At 44.2% G+C, this 27,816-nt stretch overlaps 1 protein-coding gene across 1 annotated transcript in view; it reads right to left on the bottom strand.

Annotated features, from left to right (window-relative positions):
- Nucleotides 1-1,577: 1,577 nt before the first annotated feature.
- The window catches only part of POLR1A (RNA polymerase I subunit A), a 58,725-nt gene continuing 32,486 nt past the window's right edge, over nt 1,578-27,816 (bottom strand). Inside the window, exons 19-34 of the mRNA XM_074951872.1 lie at nt 27,652-27,750; nt 24,904-25,056; nt 24,576-24,658; nt 23,629-23,794; nt 22,842-23,063; nt 20,819-21,033; nt 19,339-19,506; nt 18,632-18,767; nt 16,038-16,195; nt 14,681-14,810; nt 13,747-13,863; nt 12,530-12,787; nt 11,403-11,603; nt 10,486-10,603; nt 9,078-9,242; nt 1,578-3,262 (exon numbers count right to left, since the gene is read on the bottom strand). Of these exons, the coding sequence (XP_074807973.1) occupies nt 3,162-3,262; nt 9,078-9,242; nt 10,486-10,603; nt 11,403-11,603; nt 12,530-12,787; nt 13,747-13,863; nt 14,681-14,810; nt 16,038-16,195; nt 18,632-18,767; nt 19,339-19,506; nt 20,819-21,033; nt 22,842-23,063; nt 23,629-23,794; nt 24,576-24,658; nt 24,904-25,056; nt 27,652-27,750 (2,490 nt within the window). The 3' untranslated portion in view covers nt 1,578-3,161. The remainder of the gene's footprint in view (nt 3,263-9,077; nt 9,243-10,485; nt 10,604-11,402; nt 11,604-12,529; nt 12,788-13,746; nt 13,864-14,680; nt 14,811-16,037; nt 16,196-18,631; nt 18,768-19,338; nt 19,507-20,818; nt 21,034-22,841; nt 23,064-23,628; nt 23,795-24,575; nt 24,659-24,903; nt 25,057-27,651; nt 27,751-27,816) is intronic.

Genomic DNA, 27,816 nt, shown 5'->3' on the forward strand with positions numbered 1-27,816 from the left:
AATTATTCGGTGATCTAAAAAGAAGCCCCGGCCATCAAATGGGCACTAGAAGCCATCTGGTACTATCTCCTTGGGAACCCCTTTATCATCATGACCAACCATGCTCCTCTGGAATGGTTGCAGCAAATAAAAGAAACCAAAACCCAGCTGATATGCTGATTCCTGTCTCTCCAACCCTTTGCCTTTACAGTTCCAACACCAGCTGGGGGAACAGGACCAGACCAGCTCTGAAGATCGGGAGTTGGGATGGGGGGGGGGGGGGGGCGCAAGGAGGTGTGGCCTCCCTCAGAGGCGGACACAGAGGGGACGCCGCCGCAAGCTGCCTGGCAGGTGGAACCAGGAGGGCCACGCCCCGCATGCTGGAAGCAGAGTTAAGAGGGACCTGCTGAAGGAGACCGATGTTCCTTCCCCGCTGCTGGAGTGGAACACCAGGAACTGCCGCTACTCTGAGGCCCAGCCTCAGCTCCCAGAGAGCCCTGCCGCTCCCAACGCTGAGAAGCTGCTACCGCTGTCCCTGGCAGAGTATCCTGGGGAGACTGAGGATGATCCCTGGATACAGGTACACCCAAGGGGGAGAGTAAGAAGCAGCCCAAGGGAGCCAGACTACCGTTTGGCTGTGGTGCCACCAGAAACACGGTCAGCATATTGCAGGTGGACTCCACCGCTGACCCAGGGGCAGACCATTCTGCCACTGTTAGGGCTCTGGGCTGGGATGCGACCCGCAGCCACCTCACCCCTGTGGTGTCAGTACTCCCCCTCCTTAGGCCGCGGGGCCTGAGCTCCTCAGTCAGCCCTAGCTGAGCCCCACAGACGGTGATTGGCGCTCACCCCTGCCAGAGCCCTCAGACGGGCTGGAGTTACAGCTCTGCCTCACTAGAAGCCAGAGCCCTGACTTGCTCTGTCCCGCCTTGCTTAACAGTTGGGCTAAAACTGTTACAGCTCGGTCTGACTACAAGCCAACTGGAGCCCTTCTGTTTGCTTCCGTGCCTCGTTTAACAGCTGGGCTAAAACTGCAGGCCAGAGTCCAGACTGTTTATGGCCCTGCCCCACTTGAAGGCCGGGGCCCACTAAGAACCGCTAATTCCCCCCTTTTTGTTTTTACTTCCTTTGGCAGACTAAACTGCCAGGAGGCATGGCCTCCCTCAGTCGCAGAGGGATGGCCACGCCGGCTTACACTGCCTTAGCTGGGATCCCACTGGGGAGCTAGGTGGTCGCAGCCCAGCTCGGAGCCCAGGCAGCAGCCAGACTGGGGGAGCCAGAACCCAAAGGGGCAGGCACAGCCCAGGTAGGAGCAGGGCTCTAGCTGGAGCCCCCCCACCTGCATCGGGGTGACAGCCTGGCTTTCTTGTCAATTTCACAGCTCCATGCTATGACAATAATGACAGCCAACAGCCGATATAAGTGTAACAGCATCTACACGGACACTGCATCACCCTAACTATTCCTGATAAGTGGCTAACATGGCTCTCAGCATCACAGTCTGGCACTCCTGCATTAGCTTGTTGTTAGGAAGTAAAAGATCCTGCATGCTGATGCTAGAGCTTTAACAGCACAGAGAAACTACACAAAGGTGTTTTTCCAACATCTGACAATGTCCTTTATTACAGATCCTCCCTTACACAGAATAATTTTAAACCAAAATACAGTAAAAAGCTGTGTTATCCGGCCCTGTACCAACCAGAAAGCTCTATAAACCGGCATTTCCAATCTTCATAGAAGGTCTGGCTGCGCGTGGCTCCCCGGAAGCAGCGACATGTTCCTGCTTCCCCTAGGCGGAGGAACGGCCATGAAGGGTTTGGGGTACCGGAGGTGGCTCAAGGTGCTGGATCCAAGGGGCGCTCACTTCAGGCGGCTCCCTGCAAGCAGTTACCTGTCCCTGCTGTTCCTAGGCAAATGCACGGCTAGGCAGTTCTGTGCGTTGCCTCTGCCCCTGCAGCTCCCCTTGGCTGCGGTCCCCGGCCAATGGAAGCTGCGGAGCCAGCGCTCGGGGCAGGGGCACTTCTGCCTAGGAACAGCAGGAACAGTTTGCTGCTTGCAGGGAACTACCCAAGTAGAGCGCCCCCTGGATTTGGCACCCCAAGCCCCCTCCTGCAGCCAAACTCCCTCCTAGAGCCCACGCCCCAACCCAATACCCAAACTCCCTCCCTCTTAGTTAACTGGAATTTTTCCACTTACTGGCACCCTTCATTCCCCCAACATGCTGGATAAAAAAGCTTTTACTGTAGAAGTTTAAACTCTGCTTTACAATAAAGTTACATGTTTGCTTTGTGCAGTCATATTCACAGCAGTTCATTTTGCTCCAGATGCTCTAGAGAGAAATCTTAACAAAGGAGGAGAAACATTTAACTGAGGACAGTTCTGCCTGGGGCAAGCACAGGTATTGGAATGGTCTAAAAGAACTAGTGAATACATGGCATTCAAATCATGGTCTTCCCCAGAGAGCCCATTAATTGTCAGACACACTCTTTTTAATGACTGGAGCGAAGAGGAAAAGGTGCCCTGTATCTCTTTAAAAATCGTAACAGTATAGTACAAATAAATACAATAAAAGAACAGGACTTGTCTCCAGGACACAAGTTTCATTCCTGTCAACACACTGCTCCTCAAGGCCACTTGTGAGTTTGTCCCAAAACTATTTCAAATCAGATTAGGTACAGTTATCATGTGACTGAGCAATGTGGTACCCAAGGCCTATCCAGATAAATTGGAAATACCACAGAAACCTCAGATAAGCGAGCAGACTCTCCCCTTTGAATTGTACATGTCAAAAGCTACACCTGGCTCCTAATCAGACACACACAGCTCTGTTCATCTCTCTCCAGTGTATAACAATAATTTCATTTTGATCAGTACTGCAGGGGGTGGAGGGGGAGAAGGAAGGGTTCTAGGCCAGAGGAGAGTTTTTAGGCATGAACATTCCCATCAAATACTTTACAAAGTACATCATTTAGTTAGGTTAACAAACCCAAGAGATCAAGAGAAAAACTGGATACACATTATATAGAATCCCTCCACACCGTGAAGATATCATTAATGGTCTTGTACAAAAACATTCATTGGTTTGGAAATTTCAGCAGAGGCTTTGCAAACAACTGCAGTGTGCGTACATCTCTTGTGATAGCCACACTTAATTTTTTTTTTAAAATAATAGAGGCAAAACACTACATAAGGGGTTGCTTGAGGTCAAACAAACCAGTCCCTCCTCTGACAACTTTTCCTACCACCAGGCATGCAGACGGAGATCTCAGCTCATCATGGGCACCTAAGTCAAAGAGTTCAACAAAAATCAGATTAGGGCCATTCCCAAAGGTCTTTTACAGGTTACAAAAATGCTAATGATTCAAGTATTTATTTTGTTGACAAAGAAGTCAGACCTGCCATCTCAGACAGATCCTGCCATCTGCTGTTTGGCTTGAATTCATCTCTGTGGAAAATGTGGACTTGATTCTTTTCTCACAGTAGTTCTACACTAGAGTACCTCCTCTGACTTCAATAGGGTCATGGGCAGTGGGTGAACCACAGGCTCGGGGAGGCTAGCCCCCGGCCTGGCCCACCCCTTCCGCCTGAGGCCCTGCCCCTCCGCCTCCCTTCCCCCCAACCCCACCCCCACCAGCCCTCACCAACCCCAGGTTGCCCAAGCACCTCCGGGTCCAAAGCACCTGGGGGGTGGCATGCAGCCACCCCACCCCCCTCTTCCCCACAGTCCTGAAGAGCTGCATGGCACGGCCCCAGCCGGCTAGCTGCAGCAGGAAGGGGCCTCGCTGGGCTGTTTGGGGAGGCACAGCCTTCCCCAGCCTATTAGACGCGCCACTCATGAAAAGGGTTATTCTATACTGGTGTAAAAGAGAACCAGGTCCTGTTTTCTTAACCAATTTAAGATAGCCCTTTTTATCAAGAGACATGAAAATAGAATGCATGCAGAGTTCTAAAGGAGAACACAGCACTTCAGGCCTCCTGATAAAACATTTCGTTGATATGTGTGTTTATTTAAGGAAGTACACCGGACCCTTGCTAGAACACGCGTCTACATAGTGCGAATTCGCATATAACGTGGTCGCAGCCATGGATCCCAAATTGAATTACTTTAATTGTAATTCATTTTAACATGGTCCCCATGCATGGATCCCAAATCCCGCATTCTAGCGAGGGTCCGATGTATATAGCCAACAAAAATAAAGAACATCCCTTTTTATTACTAGCTTCTTCCTATGAAGACTAATTTTAGATCTTTTTGGCTAGATTTGAAGAGAACTAAAATCACTTTCACTGTAGACACATTCTATGGATTCCTTTAATTCTGTGGCTATTTACGGTAGTAATTAATAGTGTTATATACACAGAAATGTCCCATGTACACAAGATTGGATTATTTTGGCCAGCAACATCCTTGGTGGCACACCTACACTCTAGATGCCCTGTCCACACATGCGCCCCCAGGCTCTCAGGCATACATGGCAAAGTGGGCCCAACCATCCCTCATTTTCTTCTCCAGAAAATCCAGGTGGAGCAGGACTCCACAGAAGTGAAGAAAGGAGACCACGCATCTTGAAGAGCCACAGTTACTGTAAAGCACGTAACAATTTTTTCTCTGAGTGACTGTCCACATGGATTCCACTTCCGGTGATCACAAAGGAGAGACCTCAGTCAGGAGGTGGGTGCTTGGAGGCCTATTTAAACAAGGATTACAGTACAGCTCTTCCAAAGCAGGCATCAGATCTTGGAGCCTGAACTAGGGAATAGTGCTGTGTAAAGGTGTAGATGGATCCCCATGCACCCGCTCTGCACATTTCTGAAATAGTCGGATTTCCTAGAGAAGCCACAGAGGTTGCTTGCGCCCTGGTGAAATGAGCTTCTACCCAGCACAGATGGATCTAATCTAGCTACCTCCTAACAGGATTTAGTACAGTTAGAAATCCCTTGGATAGATATAACCTGACCTGCAATACTGTCTGCAAATGCTACAGCCTGGGGGAGCATCTCCCGGGTCTCATCCTGCCCAGGAAGTATACAAGAGCCCTGACCACATCAAGGTTATGCAGTTAGACTTCCCCGGGAGCTTGAGGAAGAAAGCCAGGAGGTGAATCAACTGATTTAAACGAAAATCGGAAACCTAGGGGGAGGCCCCATCTTTATGGAACATGGAGTAAGGTGGACAGCCACAAGGGCTGGAATTTCCCGTTCTTGGAGCTGATATTGCAGCTGCTAGAAAGGTGGTTTTCATAAGCAGGTGGTATAAAGAGGACTTTAGAACCCCCTATGGACCAGAACACCTGGCATTTCTTGTTCCAGGTGGTCTATTCTTGGACATCCCCACCTGCGAAGAATGCTTCCTCAGGATCAAGTTTTGACAGCCCATTTGTGGATGTCTGAAAATAGGCATCTGCTAGGCTATTCTGTGAACCTGCTACGTGCAGACCCACTATTGTGAATTGACAACAAATATACTAGTCCTAGATACTAACTGCTTCTTGGGAGACAGGCGATGACCATGCTCCTCCATCTATAGACATTCAACATTGCTATTGTGTTGTCTATTATTACTTGGATCATGGATCTGCATAGCAGCCGCAGAAGTACTGTGCATGCTAGATGTATGGCTCTAAGCTCCAGGCCATTTATGGCAGTGATGAGTTTCCTAGAGGCACCAGAGGCCTGGAGATAGAAAGGGGTCCAGATTAACTTCCCAGCTGAGCGTGGAGGAATCTGTCACAAATGTCTTGATGGACAGAGGTGACAAGAAAAGGACATCTTGGGGGATAGGATGATGCCAGTCCATGTGGAGTATGTTGGATAGATATAGACACCCTTCCATGAAACACGTGTGAAGGCTGACATGCTGTGTGACTTCAGTGCACTAGGCCATGTGTCCAAGAAATCTGAGGCATGCTCTTACAGACATCCCTGGGTGAGGGCTACCAGAACATGGACCCTATTTTGTGGTAGATAAACTCTTGATGGTCTCAAATCTAACAGCTCCTGTAAGCATACTATCCTTTCATCAGCAACACTTTGGACTTCTCAGTTGATGGTGAGTCCCAGACTGGTCCAGGGTGATCAGGGTCCGAGCCTTCCAGAATAAAAAAAGGTGAGGTGAGGAGGGTAATGGTTTGATCAAGTCTCGATGGTGTCAAAGTTGCTGTTGTGAGCTAGATGTGGAATGTTCAGCAGAGGAGGAGAGGCAGAAGGCCTCCTGCGCTGGAAACTACTTCTCCCCTGGTGGCTCTTCCATTTTCTGCAGGTATTTCTCCTCACTGTCATGTTCTCGCTGGTGCAGGTGGTGGGGCTGTACCAACTGACTCTGAGTGGACCCACCATGTTTTGCAGTGGAAGGAAATAGAGGAAGGTATTCCAAGGCCAAGACTGTATATTGTAGGGGTAAGGAGCTGCTGGTCTTGTGAGGTGGGGTGGTTGAACGTCCCCCACACAATCCATAGTGTCTGTATTCGTAAGGGTGATTCCTGGATTCCCCAGCAGGCCAGGAAGGCTCATAAGTGAGACTGAGATGAATGGGGACATCTCTATTATATTCAGAAGGACAGGAAAAAAATGAATAGTCCTCCTCTAAAGGGGAAACTACCGTATCTTGTATCCTTTGGTGATCTTGAACCCCCAAGCCCACAACATAAGCTGGAGCGCTCATCTATACCACTGTAGTGTTAATGATCAGTATTGAAGCAGAAGGACCTCTAATGGCAGAAGAGGAGGGCAAGGATGATTCTGGTTGCACAGTCCTCACAAGATGTCTCGAGAAACATCTGCACTGTAGAGATAGGTACTGGAGTCACGGGCACCAGAGTACTCAGCACCAAGTGTGTCAATATTGGTATTGAGAGAGTTTGGTCCTGGGAGAAGCGTGGACGAGATTCAGGCAGTACAATGGGTTTGGCATCGGAGGGACCCAATTTGGGCTGTGACTGGCTTTTGGCTGAGTGGCATGAAGCGACACAATAACCTTGTGTGGTTTTTGCCTCACTGGCATCCGAGAGGGTGACCTATGCTTGTACTCACTCTTCCTTCCTACCCCTTTCTGAAGGGTGGGTGGAAGAGGTTTTGGCTCTATCTGGTCACAGGATTTGATCTCTTCAATGAAAAGTGAGCCCAGGAGCTTGGAGTACAGCCACAGCACACAGGAGCACTAGCTGAGGAGGCCTGGTTCAGGCTTAGTGGGTCCTTCTGTCTCAAGTTTTGAAGAGGCTTTTATTGAGCGAGGGAAAGGGCAACAGACTCAGCATCTAACAACAGCGTGCTCCTCTCAGAGGCAAAAATGGCACAAGAGTGCCCATCACTGAGCAGAACAGCTACATCACAAGAGGGGCAGCTTTAAAGCCCTAAGACGTTGTCTCAGACATAGTAGCTAGATCCGGGGGTGGGGGTGGGGTGGGGTCCCTTAATCTATTAGAAAAAAAGTGTTTTTTTAAATGCCAACAGGAGTATAACAACAAGAAAAACCACCATTACTAGCCTAAGAAAGATCACAAAAGTTCACAGATGTCATAGGCAGCAAGAAGGAACCGAGGGACAGCTGGACCCTTGGATGGGGGCCCAAAAGGAGACTTAGGGCACTGCAGGACAAAAGAATCTGATTTTGCATGCTTGGGGCACATACACACCAGAAATGAAATCCATGTAGACAAATGTTCAAAGAACAACTATTTGCTTTGTTAACATCTCATGGGGAAACAGAACAGCTATGACTGTCTTATGTAATAAGCTAACAAAGAGGCTTTATTTCTGACTGACATCAGAGGCAGCTATTCGCTTGCACAGCTGTAGCGGAGACGGGAACACCAAGCACCACCCACTATGCTATGCACTTTCAGTACTCCTCACTGCGAGGACAAAAGGTTACATGTATTTAATCCCATAGAAATGACAGAAGACCATCCAGTTGACTACATCTAATTTGTTGTAAATTCAATTGACACCACCATAATCCAGACCATGACTTCAGTTTCCATCTGAATGCTGCCAACAACTTCCAGATCTACCGCTCCACTCCTAAACACCCTACAGCACTTTCCACTGACCCCTTATGCCCTTTTGTTACTTCCATATTTCATGTGTTTATTTGTGATGTTACCTGTATAAATAAGATTGATGTTCACTTGGCAGGGATCTTATGTTATTTCTAAATCCACCTAGGATGCTAAATATATAAATACAGGAAGAAACAATGTGGCATACCCCTTCTTTATTCAATTTAATCCTGTATTTACACTTTTGCCTTTGCAGATTGTCATGTGCACAGTGCAGTTTAATATTAATCATCTTTCTAAACTTTAAAAAATGATCTTCTGTCTCTTACCAGTATATTCGGTGTTAAGGAGTGATCCTACACCCTTAACTTGTGTCTGTCCACAGACAAAAGGAGGTGAAGGTAATGGCTGAACAGATTTTGTTGGGGCGCTTTTCCCATTTATATAGGTAGCAAGGAAGAAAGCATTAAAGAGTCTGAAAAAGAAGCTGATTGGTAGGTGGTGAAGGCTGGGGATGTTGACAAAATGAAGGTCTGGCTAATATGTGACAAGTTAGAGCAGCTAGGTAGAACGGGGATAACCTATTAAAGGAATACAGACAAGCGGCTTATGTTTGAAACAGTGAACAAGGAGAAGCCACTGGTGAAAAGAGGGGAACAAATGCTTTCAGAGCAACAAACTAGGAAGATGATTTTGGCAGAATGTTGAATTGATTTGAATGGAAAAAGTTATAGCAGGCCAGGCAGAGGATACAATACAGCCATGAGAGAAGGACTTGGAAGAGAGTTTTAACGGTGTAGACAGAGAAGAAAGGCCAGATCTTCAAGGTATTATAGACAAGCATTATCTGGTTCTTGAAAGAATGTTAGACTCCACAAACCACCCCATGGGAGAGGCTTCTTATTTCAGCTGTCATCACTATATTAAAAAGAGCATCCCAATTTATCTCAAACTTTTTGACATGCAAGGAGCTCTCTGTAGAGAGTTTTAAAATGTAGTTAAATATCTCAATAGAGTGGAGAGTTATAAAGGGAAACCAAGCAGATGTGAAATGCAGCAGCAGTAATGCAGAGACTTATAATTCCAACTAAAACTATTTACCCATCATTGTTGCTTCCTTCAAGAATTTGTAGCTGGTTTCAAACGTCATCTGTTGCAGAGGGGAGGAGTTGGACTGCATTCCAAAACGATTCAGCGGTTTGTAAACACCTTCAAAACACATGTAATCTGCCACAAGAGAAAGGTGCCGAGGATCTACCACAATACCTGACAACACAGGAAAAGGGAACATGAGAACATTCAAGAACTAACCAGCACTAAGTTAAATCCCTATAGTCTAATCAATGGAGCTGGGGGAGGGGAAGGGGAGAAAATCTCTTTATTTCCTTCACCACGACACAAGTAAGTCACTAATGATGCAGTGGTGCTTCTCCTTTCAGTAACTGGAATCAACCATTCGCTGCAACACTATCAGACCTCCTCTTTATTGCATGAAATAATGGATTTGCAGAGGGACTATAATGATAATTGTGGCTTAGCTACCCGAATGTTTCATCATGTATGATAACAGTATGCTGGTCTTTTGGGGCAGTACATTTTTTTTTTTTTTTTTTTTTTTTTAATAACACACACATCATCTTTGTTCAGCCAAAGTTGGATAAGTCATTTCTGGTCCAGCCGCTACAGTACAGACCTCTGCCCCCTGCCTCCCCACATGGTTACCCCTAAATCCTGTGCAGTGGATCATCAGAGCTTTGTTATTGGGGAATTACTACACATGCGCAGGAGGTCGGAGGCTTTACCCCAGCAGGTGTACACCACATAATTACGATGGAGCTTCGGACATTTATACAGTGTGATGGTGAAGTCTGTTAACAGCCTCTACCAACATATATCCCAGGGCTCTTAAATAGCACAAAAAGCTAGGCATTGATAAAAATGGGGATATTAGTGAGCAGCTACTACAGAGGCATTTGCGGACCAGCAGTCGTCCAAAACAGTCTTCCCTCTTTTCACGGGCTGTAATTCATAGTAAGACATGGGCCAGTTAGTGCTGAAAGACAAATCTATGCAGGCACTTCAGGTGGCATTAGCCATTTCACCTCAACAGTTTCAATGGACAATGCCATCATAATATTTTACATTAAAATCACTGGAGAATATTGACGCTCTCTCTCTCTCTCTCTCTCTATATATATATATAAAAAAAGAGAAAATATAGCGTCAATATCCTCCAGTGATTTTACTGAGGAATAAATGGAAACCGATCAGTTAAACAAGAGAATTATCTCAGAGAAGATGCTCACATATCATGAGGATGAATTCAATATGAGAAGTTAGATACATCAATTATAGATTCAAAGAAGAGACTGAAAATACACAAGTGAAGGAGTAGCTAATGCAAAGAGGTCACTTTCCAAACCTATTTCCAGAGGTGAAGTTTTCCCATCTTAATGAAAATCAGATGAATCACAAGACTAACTCAGCTGATCTAACAACAATATCTTACCATACACAGCAAACACATCTTTAATTTCCCTTTCAATCACCCTCAGGGCAGCCTCGATTCCATAGGTCTTAGCCATTGCATGAATGTCATTGGAATAAAGCCGACTTAGGTCCAAAAGCTGGAGGCAAGGAAGATAGGTGAAAGTTATTACAGCAGTTACTGTACCTCCCCCAGATAAACTGGGATAATTTTTCTCCAATTCTCCACTTGCTCGAATTACCTCAAGGAGGGCCAATATAGTCAATTACAAAGTGATCAGATGCAGGCACAGCATTAGCCATAGAGAAAATGTACATATAGTTTTATACCCAGGTCAACAACATCATCATCATTTACATCATCAGATGTAAGGGATGGAAATTCAGCACAGAAAAAAATTAACAATTTCAGATGAAATTCCCAACAATGAGATCTATTAGACTATGGAAACCTCTCTTACACAGTGGAAAGCATGATGCTTGGGGCATTTGAAACTCTCAGACAAAGCACTGGAGCTTACAGTGCATGCAACAATCCTGAACTTGTAGGGAGATGGGGTAGGCAGCATAACAGATCTATTCATCTCCAACTACTGTGATTCACTTAGATGGGAGAGCTTCCTCAAGTAACACTTTCAGAGACAGCTGCAAGGAGAGTGGAGCCTCTCTGGTCATTATCTTGGCAATAAGATACTCTGTGGCTCTGCACAAAAGTCCATCCGAAGAGATCAAAAAGTGACTTAAGGGTTCGCTTGAGGGAGACGTGGCACTTACATTTTGAACCTGCTGGGAGGAGATTTCCAGAGGGTCAAAAAGCAGTTAGGTACCCAGCACCCACTGAAAATCAATGGAGGAGATAGGTGCCCGCCTCCCAGGTTTTTCCCTAGAACATTACACAACAATTACAGACATCTCAGGGGTTATAAATATGTTACATACATCAGCATATCTGAATAGCTCTGGGAGGTTTATTCCCTCGGTGTTTAAAACAAATTCTTTCTCTCCTTTCTTATTGGTGCTTTCATTTAAGAAGCACCGCGTGATCCCTCTTGTCTCATGGACAATTGTGTTCTGCATGAGGGACGTTAGGATGGAGGAGAGGTCAAAGTATGCCTTCATCAGAGGAAGCTTTAGTGAAACCTAGAAAGAAGAACAATGCAGTGTTGGACTGAGTCAGAGGGCAGGGAGGTATAGGCTCAAACACTGGGTTATTTCTTTTTAGGGGAAAAAGATTTACAAAAACACATTTATCCTAGTACTCATTTATTTACAAATGGATAGATCACAGAATCACAGAATATCAGGGTTGGAAGGGACCTCAGGAGATCATCTAGTCCAACCCCCTGCTCAAAGCAGGACCAATCCCATTTTTTGCCCCAGATCCTGATGGGTATTCCAACAGATGGGTATTAACAGGAAACAATACACTCCAGGCCTATTCACTCTCACACAGCAGCTAAGGCCTTACTGACATGAGCTCTAAACAATTTCGCTTGTTTCAGCCACACAAAGGATCCCTTTATCTGCTGCTCAGTCCAATTAAGCCAAATCTTCTTACAGCCGCAAAGCTGCATGCTCGCTTCACACACCCCAGTTAACATGTGTCTCCTTTGCTGGCCATGCACTTTGGAAGATTATGCAGGTTTCCCTGCTCTGAACACACACACACAAAGCCTATTGTTGCCTTGCTTTTACACCTTTACAGCACACCCAAATAGTCTCCCATGGTAATGTCAACCATCATCCCTCATATGGAAAGACCTAGGTGTGTATTAAATAAAAAGCCTGAGGCAGAATGAAAACTTGTTAATTGCCACTAGAAAAAACACTTCCAGTTCCTGTAATTTAAAATCTACAGCCAGGAAATACCTGCTTACATGCATGAGCTGGATAGACATATCCGCAAGTTAATAACAGTAGTGCTGAGAAAGAGCAGCAGCATTCTACTAGAGAGATTTATTTATTCTTTGAATTATAGTAACTGTGCACTGTAGCTTTGAAGATATCAATACGCACATGCGCGCACACATACAGATGCAGAAGTTTTCCAGTCACCACCATCTTACCTCACACCAAAGCTCACTTTCTGTATCATATGCATAGTTGACTATAGATGGATGACTGCTCATCACAGCACTAACTCTTAGCTGTGTTGAATGCTCTAGTTTGGGTCCTTTTTCTTTTTTAGTCTGAAAATTAGATTCATTCTGAACCCTTTCTTCAGCATCCTCAGTCCTTTTATCATCATTCAACATGCCTTCATCCTCTTCTGGATTTTCGTCACCATTTTCCTCACTGTTCTCTTCCTCGCTCTCATAATCAACCTGCACAGAGATTATATGCTTAAAATCCAATCTAGACCCCATATATGTGGAGAGCACTGCAGGAAGCAGTTCTGTTCACACAAACCCCTCACTGTGGAAGTGATCTTCCTGACAGACAGGTTGACATGAAGTTCACTTTTAACCCTTCAAAAGGCAGGTTTTGCCTATAAAGACAGTGGTACGTATTCATTTTAGTCTCAATTTCTTTGCAATAGTGACATGATTTCTCAGCATGATAAGTTTTACTAAGCCTTATTAACTTCAGACTGCATTTCATATACACACACACACATATATAAATGTACACCACCATCGTGCAAAATATGGCTGTTTCCTCAAGGATTCTGGGAAGAGAGCAATGCTTCTATGAGTGACTCTAAAGGAACTCCACATATTTCAACTAGTTCACCCTTACGCTGAAATGATAGCTATCTGTCTTAAATAATAGCTATACAATATAAACACACAAGGAGGGGGTTTGTTTAATTCTGTAGAAGGGTTATAAATTGAAGTAATGGGATGAAATTAAGTAAATTTAGATTGAATTACAGCAAGGACAACTTGACTACCAGATGCATCAATCCTGCATCAGCAGGGGATGGACTAGAAAATCCACCAAGTCTTTGTCATCTCTAATTTCTATTTTTGGTCTATCAGACTAAGGAATACTGGACAGATGGTGTCCAGACTGACAAGGTGGTTTATACCTAATCTCTGATGCTAGGTGAGGTTCCAGGCCAACGATTTCACAGAATGGGCCAAATCCCCAGGGATGCTAAGTACTTTCTACTCCCACCAAAGCACAGAGCTGATCAAAAAACAGGAAAAAGTTTTCACAATTTCTTTCCCATTTTTGTTTGACATTTTGCTTTGATAGAAATTCTCTGAACCAGCTCTACTGAAGTCAATGGCAGTTGCGGTCTTCAGCACCTCTCTAGAATTGGTCCCAAAGTCATTACCTCTTCTTCCTGCTTCTCTCTTCGTTTTGTATCTGTAGCATCTGCATCCCCTTCATCTGCTTCACCATCAACGAGCCTCCCTGCTTCCTCCTCATCAGCTTCATGATCATCCTGTGCCTGGAGAACAGTTACAAGTGAGACGCACAAGCAGATTCTGTATTTTGATTCTGGTCCTGAAATATGCCCAACGTTAGACAAGAAAAAGCCTGACCACTTGGAAGCTTCCCCTGAACTAAAAGCACTCTGCTAAACCTATGGAATGCAACATTATCCTATCCTTCCACCTGAGACTGTTTTCAATGTAAGTGGAAGAATATTCAGTTCATCAAGTCACACTCAGAATCCTATTATACAGGAGCAACAAAGTCCAGTTGGTGATACTTTCAGGCATTAAACAAGAGACAAGTCTGTCGAGGATACATCCACTATCACCCTGTTTAGCCAACACCCAAAGCCTTCAGATGAAACAGAGCTGGCCAGCAGGCTTTGAAAAATGCTGCTCCCTTAGGTCTTCAACCCAAGAGCAAAGTGAGGGCAGCAATCACTGGGGCTAAAGTCAACTGGGCACTTTCATCCAGTAAATCCTAAGGGACATGGGAGTTTAGTAGACCTTAGTTTGCAAAACTATAGTAAGCTATTCATTTCCGTGCCACTCTCTGGGAATGTTATTCTGAGCAGAGTGTGTCACCAAATTGGCTTTTCAGACCCTTGTCAATAAGACTGGTTTTTATAAAAATGCAGAGGTGGTATATACATAAAGGGCATCTTTAGAGAATTATTAGTGCTTCAAAAATGGAGACAGTATTTGTATAGCCACATAAAGCACTATACGTGACAAGCATTAGCATTCTATGGATAATAGCATTTTAATGATGTGCTGAGCTCACAAAGAAAAATGTAAAGGGATTTTCTAAGAAACTAATTTTCCCCCCACCTGGTTTTCTTGGGATTCTCCAAGACTGCCATCTAGATCCCTCCGAGTTGCTTTACGAGTATTGACCACGTTGAAAGACGCCAGCTTTGCACTCTTCCTTTTAATCGTTTCCAGCAAGATTTTAAAGAATCTAAAAGAAAATGCAGTGCAAAATCTCCAAGCTCAGAAGTACCATAATCATCTTCCAGGCATTGCAAGATGCATATGTTCTGTTCAGGAAGCCAGTCAATTCAGAAGCAGAGGACAAACTCGTTGATGCATTTAAAAGGACTTTTAAGGTGGGACAAATTATTTTGCTTTTCCTCCCCCACCTTTTTTTTCTTCCCAAGAATGATGATGTGTGTCTTTCAGTTACATATGAAACTACCTATCCAAAGCTTAAACAAACAATTAGCTCACCCATCAAGATCAGTGGGCTATCAAACTGAAAGAGAGGTAGGAGAGCAGTTTTCAGTGCTGCTGGTTTATTATCACATTTTTTTAGCAGTGAGAGCGGTCAAGACTTTTTTTTCCCCAAAGATCTCAGTCTGAGCTAACACTGCCTGAGGGAAGAACAAAGAATGCTGATTTATTTGAGCATGAGCTTTCGTGAGCTACAGCTCGATGAAGTGAGCTGTAGCTCACGAAAGCTCATGCTCAAATAAATTGGTTAGTCTCTAAGGTGCCACAAGTACTCCTTTTCTTTTTGCGAATACAGACTAACACGGCTGTCACACTCTGAAAAGAATGCTGGAATGGTGAAGTCTCCTTTGTCACACAAAACCCAAACAGTTTTCAAAACAACTGTAGCATGGTTCCTCTTGGGTTTTCTTTTACTGTATATGTAAAGTTTGGATTAAGATCTGATGGAAGGGATCAGTCTCCCCAGATAAACCATCTGCTCTCAGCCACACCACATTTGGTAATAAACACTGAAAATCAGCCTCTCCTGAAATGTTATTGATGTAAGAAAGTTCCTATTTGGTCAGAGAGTCGTGGAATCCCTTATAATTCAACAATCCTGCCTGCAATAGATACAACACAAGCGGAAGAGGGGGTTGATTATACAGATTATTCTTTAGGCGTGACAGTAGAGAACAGTTGAAAATTCGCCCCCCACCCATACAGACTAGTTATGTAATGCATGTGCAGATCTCTACCGTTTATTATTTTGAAACCTTTGCCATTCTTCATTTAAATCCCTTTGTTAACCCAGCAAACAGCTGTATAGACATTACTGCACAGATCCCTTCATAAGCGTCCAAAATTGGAAGCCTCAAGCAGCCCTGGCAAGATCCTGCAGCCTAGAATGAATTTAGGACTATGCAGATGGAATGAGTGAAGAGTGAACAGCGGAAGGATTTGAAAGTGAACTGACCGTGTTTCCATGAAGTATAAGATGTCCCTCGGCTTCAGACACTTCTCCTCCCGATAGTATTCATATGGCAGGAAATAAAATTTGATTTGGTAGAGACGGTGTTTGCTTAGCTTCCCTTCTATGCACAGAGACTCCTCAACTTCAACTTTTTGCAAGACCTGAAACAGCAGCGAGTAAAATTCTGCCTCCTCCAAGCAAGGCATTTCATCCACTCCCCAGAACTTCATCCCTTTTTATAGGAGACGAGTTGCATGTAGCAAGCTGTCAAACGCTCCCTGCATGCTGGTTTTGGGGACATGGGGAAGGAGACTACACCCTGTACTCCTGAGGGCATTCTGCACCAAAAAATTAAAAATTCTGTGCCAAAAAAATCTGCATATTTTATTTGTCAAATAAATGTGGAGGCTCCAGCATGGCACTGGGGAGCACAGGCCACTGGCTGCACAGAGGTGGGAGATCACTCTACAGCTCCCCCACCCAAGGACACTGACTCTGCAGTGAGGCTGCACCCAACCCTGACACAGTGCAAGGACCGGGCCTGCCCCAGAAACACCCCAGGGCCCTGCCCCTCCATGCCAGGTGCACCAGGTGTGAGCAGGCAGGCTCAGCAACACAGGATCCAAGTGTGAAGGAGCTTAGTGTGGGGGGATCCCTGGGTGGGTTGAGAGGGTTCTATGTGGGGCAATCTGGGTGTGGGTGGCGGATCTGGATGCAGGGGGGTTCTGGGTGCCACAGTAATGGGACTTTGCAGGGGGGTCCAGGTGAAGGTGGTTGGGGCTCAGCCGGGGGGGGGGGGGGGGAGAGATTGGGGGGGAATTCAGTGGAGGGTCCAGGTGCAGATGGTTGGGGCTCAGTGGGATGGGGATCCGAGTATGGGTGGCTTGTTGGGATGGTCCAGGTGCAGAGGGAGTGGGGCTGGGGGGCAGGGGGTTTCTGGATATGAGGGGGTCTGAATGCACAGGGGTTGCGTGGATGGGGGAGAAGCTCCCCATACAGTGATCTCTCCCCCTGCAGCTGAGGAGTGATGGATGCAGAAAGCAGGGGAGAGGTGGATTGTTTGCAGAGCTTCCTGCAGTCTGGGGAGAAATCTGGGGGTGGGTCTGACCCAGCCCCAGATGCTGTCCAGGGGAAGAGGAAGTCCCATTCTCCCCAGCCCAGCCAGGACTAGCAGCTGAGACCGGTGCAGGGCAGGAGCCACCAGTCTTCCCCAGTCCTGCCCCCTACCCCACAGCGATTTACCTCTCTGCCGGCTGCCTTAGGCACCCAAAACATAATGCTGGGGAGAGTCGCATGACCTCTCTTATGGCTTCCCTTTGCTTCCCCGTCAAAGTCATTTTTCTGCGGGGAAGCAAAGAAATCTGCGGGGACATGAAATCTGTGCATGTGCAGTGGCGCAGAATTCCCCCAGGAGTAAGCCTGATTTGGCACTTTCAGCTCAAACTTAATTCGGCAGATTTGTATACACGTTGCCTTTTCTCTGACAGAACTGCTTCACCTCCTTTCCCTGTTCCCTCCAAGAAGCCAGAAGAGCTCACACACACCTCAGTGGGTCAGACTCAAGCTAGTGACTCACATTCACTTACTCATTGAATGTGTCAGGTCCTCAAGCACACAGCAGCAGCTTGTGTTTGCTCCTGCTGTTTTCCAGTTTTAGGAAGGGACAAGATGCCACAGCAGGAGCAGGAAAAGGTAGGGTATTAGAGGAGTGTGGGAAGCAGTCAAAAAGGGGAAATACAGAATAGATCGGACTCTGAGCTCTCCATTTTCCCAAGTGCTTTCCTCCTCCCCAGCACAGCACCCCCAGGTAGCTTAGGGAAAAACCTAGAAAAATAGTTGGTTCCTCTAGTGCAGTGGTGGGCAACCTGCGGCCCATCAGGGTAATCTGCTGGCAGGCTGCGAGACAGTTTATATTGATCGCCTGCAGGCACGGCCACCCGCAGCTCCCAGTGGCTGCGGTTCACCGTTCCTGGCCAATGGGAGCTGGGAGTGGCCGTGCCTGCAGACGGTCAATGTAAACAAACTGTCTTGTGGCTCGCCCATGGATTACCTCAACAGGCTGTGTGCAGGCCACAGGTTTCCCACCATTGCTCTAGTGCAAGTCTCTTTAGGATTACCGCATTTCCTAAAGGCTAAAGACAATGAAAATCTCCAATTCGAGAGCTTAACAAAATGAGCAGGTGGCAAGACCAAGACAGGCTGCCTCAGAGATAATGCGTGGACCTTCCCCTCAACATACTGTTATGCACCATTACCCTTTCTTTATTGTCCTTTGGTCAGTTTCTAACCTGTGACAGTGCTCTTATTCAAGTGAATTTGAATTCAAGTACTTCTTACTTTATATAGTCATACTTATCAAAGCCTCTTTCCAACGACCTAATTATTCAATGAATTCAGTAGGCAAGAATAGTCATAAAAGGACCTCCAAATCCCAAAATCAATTTCTAGGCCTTCTTCCCTCTCACCCTATTCAAACTTGCACCCTCTGGAAAAATCTGGGACAAGCAATGGTTTATTAAGTTGCTGACTGATAGTGTACCCACTTTTGGCTGCAAGGAGTCACAAAACATACACAAAAACATAAAGGAGAGGCTCACCTCGGCTAAGCACACTCTTGTAAACTGTTTCTTAAGCCTTTTCACCTTCTTGTGAGCTTTCTTGGTACTGAACACAGGAACGCTCATCATTGGAGTTTTAATGTTAGCACTAGCTACCATGAGGATCTCCCGCAACCTTTAATAGAAAATACTCTCATAAATTAAGCGATAAGGGCATAATACAATCAAATAAGAATATAGTTCATTTAATGAGGTAGCATGCAACACTCTCTGCAACCTCCCTCAAATCAGTGTGCATCTAAAAGCTATGGCCAGTGCAACACTTGTTCCATTTCAATTTGGTATTCATCTCCCCCATCACCAAATACATACTCAATAAACAGAATATAGCTTTCAACTGGAATATCATCTGGATTCTAAGAAGCCTGAAATGATGTGAAATAAAATGGCGTACTGACTAAAAATATAAAACAAAAAGGCTATTCAACCGCACTTTCTCTTAGACTAGATGGCTATTAATAGGTCTGTTCCATCTCCAATTTCTGTGATTTATCTTTATTTGTTTTTCTTTCAGTCTACAACATTTTTAAACACCCTTGTTTTCCATACACAGTCACCAGTGATCAGTAACCGCGAGGGATTGTTCTGCTCTCAGTTCACACATGCAGTTTCCAGGAAGTATTAATGTGTACTATCTACAAGCTTCAAGAGGGATAACAGACCCAGAGGGAATAAAAGTTTCTTACCTTGGAATACCCAATGTGACATTCATTTCACCTCTGCCAGCAAAATGAAAGGTGTTCAGAGTCATCTGCGTGGAAGGCTCCCCAATGCTTTGAGCTGCAAGGAGACCCACAGCCTCTCCTGGGTCACACAGGGACCTTTGCCACTTCAAATGCAACAAGCTGTTTAATCTGAAGACAGACAAGAGATGATCGCACACAGAGGCTTAACTCAACACTGTACAAAGTAGAAACCAGGTGCAGACTGCAGCATTACTCTGGTTATCAGGAGCGTTTTCTGTTTTACACCCAGGGTTGCTTTTGGAAAAGTCAGTGATAGGGATGGGTCTGCAAACACTTAGTCCTCCACAAATAGTACGCCAATTCATCTAACTCTAAGGGTATGTCTACGTGCAGCAGGGAAGTGTGATTTCCAGACTCACGCTAGCTCAGCTCAAGATAATGTACTAAAAATAGTACCATGGGCACTGCAGCACTGGCAGCGGCTTGGGCTAGCTACCCAAGCTCAGACCCAGGGGTTGGGCAGGCTTGAACTCTGGCAGCTAGCCTGAGCCACTCTCACAATGTCCCGGTTGCTATTTTTAGCACACTAACTCGAGCTGAGCTAGCATGAGCCTGTCTAGCCCCACTGGGGATCACCCCTCCCCCAGGCAGTGTAGGCATAATCTAAACCTGAGAGGCACAGTCTACTGATCTGAGCATAGAACTAGGAGCCTTCAAACGAGTCATAACCTCTTTGTCTTGGTTTCCCCATTTCTAAAATGTGAATACATTTACTACTATTTGCTATTCCTATCTATCTCACTGAGGTATAGTGAGAATTAGTGAGTTTTTATATAGTATTACTGTAATACTTTACCATTGCATAAATAGAGCAGGAAATGTATAGTGCAACTGACAGAGCGCCTTCCAGCAACCCTTATTCACACCAGTAGTCCTCTTGAGATCAAGGATGAGTTGTACAAGTAACGGTTGATGTCAAAACACATATTTGTTAATTTAGTGCTTGTGAAAGTTGCTGGATTGTCAGCCCTCGATCCACAGAGCAGATACCCTCTCTCCAGAATAGGGTTGAGGTGCATCTCTAAGGATAATATAACACCTAGCTCTTGTATAGCGCTTTTCATCCAATCTCAAAATGCTTTACAAAAAGGAGGTCAGTACCATTATCCACATTTTACACAGAGACCAGTATCCGTGTCTATGGGAAATTCAGTCCTTGGTAGCTCTGTTGAGCATGACCATAAAGGTACCAACTGTGGCCATGGTTTTGTGCTGGACACATTTGTCTCCTAGGAACCAGACTGAGACCCACTAACCCATTTCACAAAGGTCAAGACAGAACCACCAGATGGTAAAGACTTTATCACTACCATCCTGGATCCAAATCAGTGTTCCTTGTGCGGGGGGGGGGGGGGGGGGAGGAGGGGGGAGCGAGAAGGGAGAGAGGAAAGAGGCATTGTAAATATATTAAGGTTATTACCTATCACAAGAAAGCTCTGATTTTACATAGTTGCTATTGTTCTGAGCATTCCATTCATTGATGTAATTCTCTACTTCACTTTCAAATGCTTCTGAAACAGATGCAAAATAAATATCTGGACGCCAGACGGCCAGGCTGGGGTCTGGACACTTAGAGGTCCTCTTTAGATATTTTCTCCGGCTCTTCTCATCCAGTTCATACCACATCTTCAGTAACTGAAAACAGCGGATTGCGAAATGAGCCACAGTTTACCCATGCAGCATTACATCAAGCCACAGAGAAGGGAAAAAGATCACCAGTGTGATAGTGAGATAATATCAGATGTCACATGAGATGTTTATATTCATGATCGCATCTTTGATCCCAAAACACGTAACCAACTTAAAGTAGATATACCTGCAATACACAATGGTCATTTCATCCACCACTGAAATGCAGCCACTTCTGAGAGTCAATTGCCCCAATATAGTTTAACAGTATGCAATAACACTATGCACCTGTTTAGGATAAAGTGAAGAATACCTTTTCCAATTATAATTGAAGATGTTCCGCAGACAGAATGGAATGAAATATCTAGGGCACTGAAGTTAACACACCTACTTTAATCAATAGTGACATACACTCTTGAATGATCTCTGTCAGTTGCAAGTGTCATCTGAAAAATGGCACTTTTAGCAGAAAAAGAACTCCTATTATATGGGGCACTGTTCCAATTCCACCTCAGAGAAAAGGGTGACACTGCCTGAAATACAAACACCACTTTCCTCAGATCATCAGCTGATGTAAACCTAGCAAATCAGTGGAGCTATCCCTGTTTACACCAGCCAAGGCTCTAGCCCAATAGGTATTAAATGGAGATTTTCCATTTAGCTTGAACCTTATCAGTGCTGACAGGACAAAAAGATGAGATTATATTGTCTCAGGCCATATTTCTGTTCTTCAGTTTAAAGGGGGGGGGGGAGAGATCAACCTTTCATCTTTTGCATTGAATAAAACACAAGCCAACACCCCAAACAAAAGTATCTGATATATACAATGGGTCAAATTCATTTCTCATGTAATTCCCTTCTCTTCCAGGGCTCAGCTCAGGGATGAATGGGGCCCATGGTAAAAAGAAGTTTCACATTCCATGTAGCTGCATTGCCCTGAAAATTAGTGGAAATGTAATTACATCACAAAATGTGCAAATCAGATCAATGAAAGAATTTATAATCATTTCAGCTGAGTTACCGGCATTAGAAGCTTCAATTTTTACAGTGAGGATAATTAACCGTTGAAACAATTTACCAAGTGCTGAGGTGGATTCTTGATCATTGGTAATTTTTAAATTAGATTTGATGCTTTTCTAGGACATGTGTTCTAGTTCAAACAGGAATTATTTTGGGGAAATTCTCTGGCCTGTGTTATACAGCAGGTCAGGCCACATGATCACAGTGGTCCCTTCTGGCTTTAGAATTTATGAAGCTTTAGGAGAACAAAGTACAATTGAGCTTCTGTGCAAAAAAGAAACCACATATAATTAATGGGGAAAATTCAGACTTGTTATAGGAAAAGAAACCCCACTGAAGTCAGTGGAGTTGCACCTGTTTACACCATTTGCCTGCACATTTGCTTTATTAATTAAAAGCTACAGAAGACAGGTTAGTGCTCTGAAGTATAAAAGATTCGGAACAGTTATACTGCTTGAAATACCAGGCAGAGCTGACTCAGCCTTTCATCCTTCCCAATTAAATGGACTTTCATCTAGTTTGCTGTGCATCAGTCTGTCAGAGGAGACCTACTCATTGTGGATGTTCAAGATCTGAGGGCCTGCCCCAGAGTTCTTAGCCTCTGCCCACCATTAAGCATTTACCAGGCTGGCACATTCCATCTCAAAAGATGTGTCCATTTTAGTAGCTCAGATAGCACTTTGGGATAAAAAGACACAATATACAAGTAAAGTGGCGCTGGAGCCGTTTTCCGCCCCCCACTCCAGAATCTTGTACTCAAGCTTTTAAATCAGTTCATTTGCTCTTTGCATTACCTGTAGAGTTGCAGGGTCTCTGCCATTTATGATCTCTCCTCCTAGGGTCTGTTCCCTCACTCTCGCCATTTTTTTCTGAGAATACAGCAGAAAAGCGCCTTCTCTTGGCAAAGAAACTTGATGCTTGGTTTGCCACTTTTTGATAGCTCTGAAGTGTTGATTTGCTTGCCGAGGATCTATCTTGGATAAAACTTCATCTATGTGTTTAGACTTCTGTATCACCTAGAAAAAGAGACCCAAAGCATGTGTCTTCTAGTTCTCCTTATGATAGTTTTTCACCCTACATTTATTATAACTGAAAATACAAAGGCAGAGTTGAAATGGACATATAGTGATCCTCAAAATATTCAGTTCTCATAACGTGTTCTATTATTTTCCAACAAAGCTGACTTTTAAAACTATTTTTGCTTCCTGTGACTATTACCACTCCATAATAATTAAGCTGATGTGACAGTATTGAACGGAAAATATTGGCCATGGTGATGCTGCATAATCTAGGTTGGATTCATATCAATTGCCAAGGTTCGAGTAGAGGGGAGAGTACAGGTATGAGCATGCCTGAGGCTCCACTGAGAATCAAGCTCAACTCAGTTATTCCTTATTCTGATAAGACACTTTTATAGTCTGAAAGAGTTGGGGAAATAAAATACTATATTAAATAAGAGAGGCACACTCAGACAATGCCATGAAAGCAATTATGCCATTGTATTCAAAACAGATCTACAAGATGCTAAGTGTGTGCACGCCTTTCCCCTCACCATGTGAGTTTAAGATCAGTGTGTTCTACCTCATAGTTATCTGCAATGAAAGGAAACTGCCTGGGTTGCAGGAACTGGGTCCGGGGGATATCTAGCCCATCTTCACCATACAGGAACTGCACAATGCTGCCATCGCTGTCCCTCACACTCAGGTCATACTGAACTACCAGCCCTTCCAAGTGCTTTATGATACACCTGCAAGAAAACAAGTGTTGTCAGAGGCTATGGAACAACTAGGTTATGACAGATTTTTAAACTGGACTATTACTCTAGTGAGTATTTTTCAAGGAAGTTTTAGGGATGATCAGGAATCCTGGAGACTGAAATCTTGTGTAACCACAGCGCAGTTATGGCACCCCCCGTCCCTCCCATTTTCCTTGAACATGAATTGAAGGGACCACCTCAGTGAACAAGAGGGTAGTTCACTTTATGCCCCTTTTGACCTTTGGCCTCTCTGCTAGTGGTGAGTTGAGAGATATGGACACGCATTCAACAGGAGTGGGACTGAGACCAACACATTCGAGACAGGCCACTGAACATGTAAGAGGGTATTTTGCATCATGTCACTTACTGCTGAAAATTCACTGCACTGGAAATGGGGGGCCTATTCTGAAGGCCTTAGGAGTTTTGTCCGAGTATGGACTACTAAAACTATTTGGCCAAGAAAACTGACACTGCATGCTAATCTGTTTATTTTCATTCCCAGGACTTGCTTTTCCTGGTACAGGTAAGAAGCCAGTATCAATACAAGTCAGAGAAGGTAGAGATGAAAAAGACCCATTGGATCTAAGCCCTCAGAAAGGGAATGTTTCTTTTTCTTAGCCCAAAAGCCTACATGGTGAAATCATGCTTTAGGAACCCATCATCCAGTTTCTGGTACAATTGGACTAGATGATGCACATCTATTGCCTAAGTTAAAATATTTCATGAAAAAATACTTTTAAGATGTCAAAAGTTTCCAAGGAGCAACTCCTACCTTTGAAGGTATCCAGATCGGCTGGTTTTGACAGCTGTATCCACCAGACCTTCCCTGCCAGCCATGCAGTGAAAGAAGAATTCCTAAGATACAAGCACAGTCTTCATGAGAAAATATAAAACAGCTTCATGTTGCCAGGGAGCATGTTAAGGTAGAGTATGAACTACTGTTCTCAAGAGCAGCACTTAAAAATAGGGTTGGATAAGGCCTACTTGTCTAGATATTTACAAGGACATGCTCTACTTTAGTATCTGAATGTAAATAAGTTATGGTACAAGTAAGGCATGAAAGAGGGAAATAGAAACAGGAGCCTGAGCAGAATACTTACAGCAGGTTTGATGCCTGTGAGAAATCTGCCAGTCACAAATCCCCCTGATCTAGGGGAAAAATCATAAGGCTGGAAACAAGGCAACGATTTACCAGATGCCATCAGAGGGGGCCTTCGACCTTCCAACTCAATCTGACCCAGCAAGCACGAAATCTACATTGGAAAGATGCATGCAGAACAGAAACAGAATGACATGCAAAACCTCTAATGGTAAAAAGCTTATTTTTCTATTTTACTCTCTTGGTTCACATAAGTGTAACACCTTTTCCCTCCTGAAAAAAATGTATTTATATATAAAGGAAATAAGCACTGTTAAGAGATAGAGAAGTCCAGTTAGGTCATCTTGTCCAGCCTTTTCCTTATAAAGATTTCCTTTGCTCAGTTTCATCACATTACTACTTATGTCCCCTAAGATCATTCTGAACAATTCATAGAATCACAGAATCATCTAAATGTAGGGCTAGAAAGGACCTTGAGAAGTCATCAAGTCCAGGACCCTGTGCTGAGGCAGGACCAAGTAAACCTAGATCATCCCTGAGAAAGCGTTTGTCCAAATTGTTCTTAAAGACCTCTAGTGACAGGGATTCTACAACCTCCCTTGGAAGCTGATTCCAGAGCTTAAATAGCCTTACGGTTAGAAAGTTTATCTTACCATCTAACCTAAATCTCCCAGATTAAGCCCATTACTTCTTGTCCTACTTTTAGGAGACACGGAGAACAACTGATCAGTCTTCTTCATCAGGGCTTTGGAGCAGAGCAACTCCGGAGCAGTGGAGCTGCAGGTTTTTGCCTGGAGCTGGAGCAGAGCCGGAGCACAGCTCCAAAGCCCTGTATATAACAGCCTTTCACATATCTGAAGACTTATCAAATCCTCCCTCACTATTTTTCCCCCAAGACCTATTTTTTCCTAAACTTTCCTCATAGAAGGTTTAGAAACCCTGACCTACCATTTTTGTTGCTCTCTTCTGGACACACTCCAATTTGTCCACATTTTCCTAAAGTGTGCTGCCCAGAATTGGACAAGGTACTCCAGCCAAGGCCTCACCAGTGCCAAGCACAGCAAGACAAATACCTCTTGTGTCTTACATGACACTCTGGGGTGTATAAACAGGAGTATTAGCCTTTTTCACAACTGCATCACGTTGCTGACTCGTATTCAATTTGTGATCCATTGTAATCTTTAGATCCTTTTCAGCAATACACCACTTAGCCAGTTATTCCCCATTTCACAGTGTGCATTTGAGTTTTCCTTCCTAAATCGAGTATTTTGCATTTATCTTTATTGAATTTCAGACCAAATTCTCCAATTTGTCAAGGTCATTTTGAATTATAATCCTGTCATCCAAAACTGTTGATGTCAATCTGCAAATTTTATAAACTTACTCTCCATTCCATTATCCAAGTCATTTAATGAAAATATTGAATAGTACTGGACCCAGGAATGACCCAACAGGACCCCACTAGATACACCCTTTCGGTGTGACAGCAAACCACTAACTACTCTGAGTAGTTTTTCAACCAGTATCTAGACCTCATTTCCCACATTTACTTATGGGAATGTAAGGTGGGACTGTGTCAAAAGCCCTACTAAAATCAAGATATATCATGTCTACTGTTTCCCCGTCTACTAGGCCAGTACACCTGTTCAAGAAGGAAATTAGGTTGATTTGGCATCATTTGTTCCTTCTAATTCTATTATCCAGGTGCTTATAAACTGATTGTTTAATAAATTTGTTCTAGTATCTTTCCAGGTATCAAAGGTAGGCAGACTGGTCTATAATTCCCGGGGTACTCTTTGTTCCCCTTTTTAAAGATAGGTACTACATTTGCCCTTCTCCAGTCCTATGGGACCTCACTCATCCTCCATGAGATCTTGAAGATAATTGCAAACAGTTCCAAATTTGCTTCAGCTGGTTCCTTAAGTACCCTAGGATGAATTTCATCAGGCTTGAATACATCTAACTTATCACTCTTTTGGCTTGTGTACCATCCCCCTAGTTGTTAATATTAATTGTGTTGAGCATGTGGTCACAAAATTAATATTTTTAGTGAAGACTACAGCAAAGTAGGCATTCCTCTCTTCTGCTCGGTGTCTATCTTTAAATACATGTAGAAATTCTATTCTATTCGATATAGGTTCTTATACTGTTCTCATAATAGTATCTGAGCGCCTTTCAGTAGTGCATTAAGCAACATGACTGTCATTTGTCACTGTGGTTCATTCTCTTAACCATCCTCCTCCCAGAGGGAGAATGGTTGGAGTGGAAAGTTATTATGGCCCTTAGTTCCTGTGGAAGTTCATTCCCCTGAGAAAGCTCTGTCTCCTACATAGACAAGCTTTACCTTGATGGTACAAAGTTCCATTGTGAAATACAACAAAACAATTACAAGTTAGAACTGGGGTTTGTTTTGGTATTCTTCATTATGTCATCACCTACTAAGGAGTTATTGTTTTTGCTACAAATCTTGCTTTTCTAAGAACTGATGCAAAACTAAAACGTGGTCAAACTGAAAATACTTGTCCCTCACTGTCCTATGTGCCAATGAGGTCTCTGACTCATTTATAATATATTTCCCTAAAAGTTACTCAAGTCAAAATTGTGCCCTCCCAGCTCCCAAAGCTAAGAATAAATACCCTACTTTGTTACAGAATACACAAGCCATTCCTGAAATAGCCCCCTGATAAGCTATATTTGTAGAACCATGGAAACAAACCAGTGAGTCTTATAAAAGTAATTACTTTAATACCTGCATTGTATTTACAGTGGATCCTTTGGCTCCTGACTGCACCATTAACTGCAAGTTGTTCTCTGGGAAGCTCCTGTGGAGACCAAGGGGCATGCATGCCTAAAAAAAAAGTTTCGAAAGAAAGATACCAAAGAGTTAAAGTTCACATTTCTAATTAAATCACAA

Source organism: Natator depressus, chromosome 4, assembly GCF_965152275.1.
Source record: "Natator depressus isolate rNatDep1 chromosome 4, rNatDep2.hap1, whole genome shotgun sequence".
NCBI lineage: Eukaryota > Metazoa > Chordata > Testudines > Cheloniidae > Natator > Natator depressus.